This window comes from Dendrobates tinctorius, unplaced genomic scaffold (genome assembly GCF_039654945.1).
Source record: "Dendrobates tinctorius isolate UK_male_01 unplaced genomic scaffold, ASM3965494v1 ptg000245l, whole genome shotgun sequence".
Taxonomy (NCBI): Eukaryota; Metazoa; Chordata; class Amphibia; order Anura; family Dendrobatidae; genus Dendrobates; species Dendrobates tinctorius.
This window is the reverse complement of record NW_027361912.1, coordinates 3,590,169-3,599,033: the sequence shown is the minus strand read 5'-3', so window position 1 is coordinate 3,599,033 and position 8,865 is coordinate 3,590,169. Positions and strand designations below refer to the sequence as shown.

The 8,865-nt window shown below is 44.9% G+C and overlaps 1 protein-coding gene across 1 annotated transcript; it reads right to left on the bottom strand.

Moving 5' to 3' along the window:
- Window positions 1–7,281: 7,281 nt before the first annotated feature.
- On the bottom strand, window positions 7,282–8,238 carry LOC141060834 (olfactory receptor 2B6-like). Its single transcript, XM_073557211.1, has one exon. The coding sequence runs from the start codon at window positions 8,236–8,238 to the stop codon at window positions 7,282–7,284; it is 957 nt and encodes a 318-aa protein (XP_073413312.1).
- Between the last annotated feature and the right edge of the window lie 627 nt (window positions 8,239–8,865).

The following is an 8,865-nucleotide window of genomic DNA, read 5'->3' as shown; positions in this document are numbered from 1 at the left end:
TACTATGTTACAAGATACAAGCTGTATCGAGTATAGGGTAAAAATTGGTATCTCCGATTCACCGTATATATAGAAGGTGTAAACCACACACGCTCACTCACTATGGATGATACCTTACGTAAAAATTTGGAACAAAGGTACTGTATCAGCACATACCAGGTGCATCCAGTTTAGGGGTAATTGTAAATTTCCGTCTACACATCCGGAGTCAGACACAGACACTCACAGGCTCATTATGTATTACACCAGAATTTAAAAAGTAGAAAAAGGGAAAGGTATTCGAGGCGTACACCAGTACACAGTGTTGTGGTGCTTTTAAATCTTCGTATATATTTCAATCTCAGTAAGCCAGTCCAGACTCTCCGCTACTGGAAAGTACATGGATAAAAGTACAGACGGGAAGTGGTGCAGAAATTTGGGAATTAGGCATCGTGTGAAAACCTCCCAGTAGATGTTGCAGAGGCGATGCAGACCCTCAATTACTGTGTCTGTGGAGACAGCGAAAACATTTCTTTGTGAAGAAAGGATTGCTGTATCACAGTAGCGTGGATCGCATCACCGTTACTCGTCTCCATCAAATTGTGATCACAGGGAGAGATGTGGACATGGACCTCATCATTCATCCTTTTGGCAATGCGGGGGTCCCATTTAGGATCCGCAAGGCATAATTGCACTTGTGGGCCAATGTTCCAGGTGTCAATAATGCACTGCCACTGCTGGGTGGAGGAGCACTTTCTGCAAATCCACATCCCTACAGTCACGCACAAACCCTGTACCTGATCTTGGATCGCCAACATTTTCTCTTGCCCCCTGAGAAGCTCCCTCCTGCCCAAAATAATCATCCCCTCAACATCCTCCTCTTCCTCTTCTTCCTCCACCTCGTCCAGAACAGTTCCTTGACCAGACAATGGCTAACTGTCAGCAAGGCTTCCCTCCTCCTCCTCCTCCTCCTGCTCCTCCTCCACTGCAGACGCCTGTTCCTTAATGTGCATCAAACTTTGCATGAGAAGATGCATAAGTGGGATGCTCATGCTAATGATGGCTTCATCAGTGCTTACCAGCCATGTGCATTCCTCAAAACACTGAAGGACTTTACAGAGGTCTTTCAGCTTTGACCACTGCACAACCGACAATTCCATGTTTGCCCTCAAACTGCCTGCCCGTGTATCATCCCACAAATGCATTACAGCCTGCCTCTGTTCGCACAGCCTCTCAACCATGTGAAGGGTGGCGTTCCACCTTGTTGCAACATCTATAATTAGGCAGTGCTTTGGGAGGTGGAGCAATCGCTGCAGCTTCTGCACATGACTGGAGTGTACGACCAAGCGACGGATGTGCGAGCAATGTCTTTGCACCTTATGGAGCGGGGATGTTAACTCCGGAAAATTATTAAGGAAGCACTGCACCACCAGGTTCAAAGTGTGAGCCAGGCAAGGTATGTGTGTGAGTTTTGCAAGGCCTATGGCTGCCACAAAATTACAGCCGTTATCACTGACTACCTTGCCTGGCTCAAGATGTAGACTTCCCAGCCATGACTCAGTTTGTCGCTGCAAGTGGTCGGCCAGTACCTCCGCGGTGTGTCTGTTGTCTCCCAAAGACATCACATTTAACACAGCCTGCTGACGCTTATCGCTAGCTGTTTTATAGTGGGACACCTCGTGTGCAACACTGCCAGCTGCGGATGGAGTGCTCGTGCGACTGCGCTCTGTGGACGAGCTTTCGCTTATGGAGGAGAAGGAGGGTCGAAAGGCTACAGGCAACTGTTTTCTATATCATAGGCAAGGCAGCACTGTTCCACCACCGCTGTCCCCTGTGTAGCCTGCATTCACCACATTAACCCAGTGCGCAGTGATGGTCATGTAACGGCCCTGGCCTTGCCTACTGGACCATGCACCTTTCCACTCACTGATTGCTTGAGTGCATGGACAATGCGGTCTTTCACATGCAGGTGAAAGGCTGGCTTTTTGAGAAAAGAAGTGCTGACTGGGTAGGTCATATCGTGGGACTGCGTAGGCCATGAGCTCGCGGAAAGCTTCGCTTTCAACCAAACGGTAGGGCATCATTTCTAATGTGATTAGTTTGGCATTCAAACACAGTGTACGCGGATGAGAGGATGAAGACTTTCTTGTCCTACTCAGAGTGTCTGGTAGGGTGAGCTGGACTGGAGAGCTGCATATGGGGGAACTAGCGGTGGAACAGACGGAGTGAGAGGGGGTTGGTGATGGTATTGGTGGTGATGGCCTAGATTCTGTGTTTCGGTGCAAATTGTGATTCCCTGAGTGCCTTGGCCTTGCGATGACACCTCAAAATTTAGTGCTGGTGGTGTGCTTAACATTGACGGTGGTCTTACAGTGGTGGAAGCGATGGAGCGTTGCTGTCTACGTTCAGTCGGAGCAGGTGCACATGTGCTACCTGAGGTTTTGTAGTCCATCCACGCTTGCAAGTGCATGTTGGTTAAATGTCTAAGCATGCAGCTGGTATTCAAATTTCTGAGTTGTTTACCTCGGCTAAAAGTCCTTCCGCACTTCTTACAGGTAACCTTTGCCTCATCAGTAGGATTTTGGACAAGGAGTGCCACACTGTACTCTTCCTACTATGGTATAAATTTTCTGGCCTTGCACGCTGTGCTAAGTTGACCATCTGGCCAAGCTGTCCTGCAACTCTTTTATTTTTTGGTCCATGTTTTTGGACAGCCAGGGGCCTGCCAGATAACCGCTGCTGCGATGTCAATGCCTGCTGCGGATCCTTCTCCTTATCTGAACTATTGCTAGCGCCACCCTCCTCCCCCAATGGATGCCAATCCGGGTCAAGAACTGGGTCATCCATCACCTTCTCTTCAAAGTCATCTGCACCTTCCTCTTTACCTTCCTCTGTGTCACCGTGTAAGGTGGTATAGTATGCGGGAAGGGGCACCTGAGTTTCGTCAGGGTCAGATTGTGGCTCAGTAGAGTGCGAGGGCAATGTAGTGCTCTGGGTCAATGTACCAGCAGAATCATCTAGCAGTGGCTGTGCATCAGTGCACTCCATGCCAGATTCACCTTGGACTGGGGAATACAGGATTTGACTGGATAACCCAGGCATGGTATGTGAAAAGAGCTCCATAGAGTAATCTGAAGAGTCGGCTGCCGCATCCTTAACTTTATGGTGGAGGTATAGGACACAAGGAAAGGTGTTTTTCCTGACTTGAACCCTGCACTGACGACTCCGTGCTTGCAGGTTTCGAACGTTCAGAAGAGGAGGCAATAGAGCTGGTGGCCGTTTCGGCAATGTACGCCAAAACCTGTTCCTGATGCTCCGGCTTTAAAAGCGGTTTTCCTACTCCAAGAAAAGGCAACCTTACAGGCCTTCTTGGGCCAGACGATGACGCAGGCTCAACACCTCCTGCCTTAGCTGCTATTGTGCTTTTGCCAGAAACAGCCGATGCACCACCACCATCAGTAGCAGCCGCGCCCCCCTGCCCACGTCCGTGGCCTCTTCCCCCATACTTCCTCATGTTAGGGAAAATGTACCCAAAATACCAGCAGAGAGATGGTACTGTATGAGGAGCATCCAGCTGTGTAAGGTCTATTAAAAAAATTAAATCTAGGTATATATTTTGTTAGTCACAGACGCTCTCCCAGTATGTATTTGAACGTAATACAACAAGCAGATATACGTTACTGTATCAGAAGTGTACAGTTGTATACGTTTTTTGTGTAACTAACAATCTCCGTATATGTATTTACGGAGTGTCACACACATACGCTGACTCTGTATAGATGTGACCGTAATGCGAATGGCAGATATACAATACTGTTTTAGAATCGGACAGCTCAATACAGTGTAGGTCTGGAAAAATGGAAAATCTCCTTTGTTTGTTTTTCCAAAGTCACACGCAGATAGCTTGTATTTGTCTGTGATACCAGCCGGTACACAGTAGTGTGTGAGTAGCGTACACCACTATACGGTGTCTGTATGGAAAATTGTAAATCTCCGTCTATGTTTTATACGGAGTGACACACGCTGTCTCTGTATAGTTTGGACCATAATCAAACAGCAGATATACGAAACTGTTTGAAAAGCTGACAGCTGTATAGGGTGTAGGTCTGGAAAAATTGAAAATCTCCTCGGCTTGTTTTTCCAGAGTCTCAGTAACTGAGCAGAACAAAATAATAAAAGTTGGGAGTGCTTTGAAAAAAGCAGTTTGAACAGCAGTGTGCACACGCTAATGCAGCTATCAGGTAGCTTGAAAAGGCAGCCTAATCACCTCCAGCGCTGCTGCACACAACAAAAATGCTCCCTGTTCACTGCACACTAACTGTACAGTGAAAAGCGCTATCAGCAGAAGCTATTTTTTTTCTTCTTCCCTGCCTAACGCTCTCCCTAGTCAGAATCAGCAGCAGCACCTCCCCCTATTCTAAGATCGGCAGAAGTAAGATGGAGGTCGGCGGTCACGGCCTTTTATAGCCCCTGTGATGCCACACAAAGCCAGCCAATCACTTCAATGCCCTTCTCTAAGATGGTGGTGGCCGATGTCATCGCGTTGCCCACAGTGTGCGTCCTCCATCATTGGCTGAAAAAAGGCGCTGGAAGCAATTATTTGAAACGCGACTTTGGCGCTCGGGTCGCCGACCTCATGGCCGACCTCACGCTATGGTCGGGTTTCGTTTCATGAAACCCGACTTTGGCAAAAGTCTGCAATTTTTTAATTTGCCCGACCAGTTTTGCTCAACTCTAATGAGGACCTTACACCACAGAAGTGGCATCAATTTCAAGAGAGTAGAACTAGTATAATAGGGACCAACAGGTATTCCTCTACACCCAATCCAACAGACACCCAACCAGGAGTGCTCACATTTCCAAAAATTACTGTCAGACATCACAGAAGTGGCATCAATTTCACCACAGTAGAAATAGTAGAATGGGGAATGACAGGTCTTTCACTACAACCAATCCAGCAGATAGACTCCCCACTTGGAGTGTTCACATTTTAAAAAACGAGAGCCTGTGAACACCGAAGTGGAATAACTTTCACAAGAGTAGAAATAGTATAATTGGGTCCGACTCATCTTCCACTACAGCTAACACAGAAGGTGTAGACCAACCATGACTGTTCACATTTCCACAAATTTGTGCTAACCTCAGTAGCAGCCACAGCAGGCACAGAAGCCACACTAAAGATATCACAGAGTGCAGTTACGTGACATTAATGCATCACACTAAAAGATGTAATATCACCTAGTCTGTACAGTCTGTGATTGGGTTGCAAAAGTCCTTGGCGATCCATGACTTGTTCATCTTGATGAAAGTTAGATGGTCTACACCTTGAGGGAATAGCCGGCTGTGCTTATGCATCAGGACACCACCTGCAGCACTGAAGACACGATCTGAGAGAACACTGGCTGCTGGGCACGATAAAATCGCCAATGTGTGTGAGGCGAGCTCAGGCCACTCATCTATTTTGGAAGACCAATATGTGAAAGGGTCGAAACCCTCCCTCATGGTATTGATATTTAGTTCTAGATACTTCTGCACCATCCTCTCCATTCATTCACTACATGTAAGAATTGGATGAGATCAAAATATAGGGTTTAGGCATAAATTAGAAGCCTTTTATTTGGAGAAAGGAAAACACTGCATTCTGGCATAAAAGTCTTATACCATCTGTGAAACACAGTGGTGATAATATCATGTTTTGCTGCATCTAGATCAGGACAGCTGCCATGTCAGTGGAAGAATAAAGTCTGAATTATCTAAACAAATTCTAAAGGAAAATTTCAGGACATTTGTTCGGGAGCTGAATCTTAAGAGAATGTGGGTGATGCAGCAAGACAATGACCAAAACACTCAAGTCATTTTACAAAAAAATGGTTAAAGAAGAAAAAAGTAAAAGTTTTGGAATGACCAAGCCAAATTCCTAACCTTAGGTTGATAAAAATGTTATAGAAGGACCTGAAGTGAGCAGTTCATGGGAGAAAACCCCCAATATAACAGAGTCTGATCAGAGTGTGATTAGCATAATCTGACCAATTTTATCAAATGAGAGAAAACATGGTTGTGAGACCCTAGCCTTAGATACAGAAGATATTGCTGCACAAGAAGGTCACAACAGATACTGAAAGCAAAAGTTAGCATAATTTTGCCACTCACAGATGTGTGATAATGGATCATTTTCCTCATTTATCAAAATTGCGAAATCTAATATTTTTTCACTCTTTTGTTTGATCTGCTACTCTGCATTTACTTTTAGGACTTGGGTGACTATCTGATGTAGTTTAGTAATGTGGTTCACAAATTTTTCAAGCACCACTGTAAATTCTCTCATTTCTAGTATTTATCTTTAAATTTAATGATAAAAGAATGCCCATGATCTTCTGTCTAAAGACCTATCTTGTCTAACTTTAGCTAGGCAGCAAGATCTTTAATGTTTTTTTTTTTTTGGGGGGGAAGTGGGAGGTGGGGAAATAAACTTCTTCACCCTCGGCTTGTGCTGGAATAAAATAAGAAGAAATATTTTTCACCGTCTGCCGCTGCTTTGTTCAGACCACATCCATGACTGTAACACATGTGACCACTGCAATGGAGGAACAGCTCTTTTCATTTTTTTTTTACAGAGTGTAACAAGCTGGCACAGGGTGGTAGTCATGGCCGAGTTTACTCAGTGAGCACCCCGGCCCCTTGCACGCAAAGAGAAAGTGAAGTCCCAGTTCTGTGGTACAGTCAGCTACCTACATCACGCTCTTACTCCAGTCGCTGGGGATGAGCACTCAAGAAGACACCACAAGCCACAGTTCTGTTGCAATGGGAAAACTTTACTGTAACAATACAATGCTTCCTGCTCTGTCCCTGCAACTTAAAGAGATGGCACAGTCTCAACAGCTCCCATCCAGGCTGGGAATCACCAAAGTCCTTCAGGGGTTGGTCCCACAACACCAGGGCCAGTCCATGCTGCTGGACAGTCCGTGGCAGCTTGTGTCCCCCCGACCAAGGCACCCTCTACTCCTGGGGTCGAAGAGCGCCTGCCCAGGGCAAGGCTGCCCAGGCTCTGCTGCCGAAGCAGAAAATCCCTTCCCTGTCAGCCTGTTGGACCGGCCCCCTTGTTAATTCCTCCTGTCCCTGAGCTAACTATGTACAGCACATTACACAGTACACTTTACACATTACACATTAATTCGCAGCTTAGCAATGTAAACATGAGGAAACCATTGGGGTGCCGCTTAGGCTCGGTGTGTAGGAGAGAGTAGGCAACTGAGGTTCCCCGCCATCTCCTTACACAAGTTCAAGCTTTCAGGCTAAAGAAACTTATTTCTTTATAGAAAATTCCCTAAAGCTATTTATATTTCTTAACTTTACAATTGCCCCCCAAATCTCTTTATTTCTCAGACTGTAGACCAGAGGATTTAACATTGGAACCAAAATCATGTAGAGCATTGATAGCAGCAAGTCCTGATCCCTAGAATCTTCTGAGTCCGTTTTCATGTACAATAAGATAAATGGTGCATAGAATAATATAACTGTGATGAGGTGGGAGGTGCAGCTGGAGAAAGCTTTCATACGTCCCGCTGAGGAACGGATCTTCAATATAGCGGAGAAGATAAAGACGTATGAGATAACAGTGAGCGCAAATTGCACAAAGACAATAATGCAAATTTCAAAGAATATGAAGAGTTTACGACTGACGGTGTCAGTGGTGGAAAGATCAACTAACGAATTTAGATCACAATAGAAATTATTGATAACATGTGACTCACAGAATTTTAGGACAGATGTAAGTAATGTATGTAATGAAGAATTTAAAAGACCAAGTACCCAACAGGCAGCCGCCATTCCAATGTACACGTTCTTTCTCATTATTAAGAAATATTGTAAGGGCTTACATATCGCCACATAGCGATCAAAGGCCATCGATGTCAGCATAACAACTTCACCATTAGCACATAAAAGGAAGAAAAATAAATGGGTGATACAGCAGCCAAAAGAGATCCTGTGATCCTGGGTCCAAGTGATAAAAAGTAGTTGAGGGACAGAAGTAGAAGTGGATGTGACATCTATAAGGGCAAGGTTAGTCAAAAAGATATACATTGGGGTGTGTAATTTTGGTACCAAACAAACAAGAATAACGATTGTCAAGTTCCCAAGGAGAGTAATTAAATAAATAACTAAAAGTCCGAAAAATAGCTGTAGTTGGCTCCATGAAGACATTGAGAAGGCGGCAATGTGGAATTCATACTTGCAGCTTCCATTTGGACAGACATTCATGTTGTCTTCAAGGAGACATAACATTTAAAAATTATTGGTTTTGCAGTATTTATATATGTAAATCTACATTCAAAATTCTCAGTTTTATAAGACAATTTGAAATACCTTTATGTGACATTGAAAGAGGAACATACAATAATAATACTCCAATCTTTCCACAAATTACTAGAGATGAATGCATCAAATTTGTGGGACGTTGGTCCAGCGTCCTGACAGGAGGATGACTTCTCTTACCTTTTGTTGCTCTGGAAGATTCAGGTAACAAATTCAAAAGAAAAACGTGTTCAAACAAAAAACCCATATTTGGGACACCTAGGAATCCCTGATGAATAACCTGAGCTTACACCTGCCTGGCCGTGGAGGTTGGCACCCTAGGGGGGAACGTTGTGGCGCCCCCGCTCAATGATGGCTATCCCTAGGGGCCCTGATGTACCCTGCAGCCACTAGTGATACACTCTACCCGATAGCTGAGGGGACCCCTAGTTCCAGACAAAGATAAACCTGCTCTATAGAGGGCCCTGTGTCCTATAGAAGTTAAAAACAGTAGAACACATATGGCATCAGGTGGTATATATGGGCAATAAATTGCATTTATAATATCCCACATAAGGTTTCAGTCCTAAGACA

Coding starts and splice junctions, on each gene's coding strand:
- LOC141060834 (XM_073557211.1), bottom strand. CDS start 8,238: ATGAATGTCTGTCCAAATGGAAGCTGCAAGTATGAATTCCACATTGCC.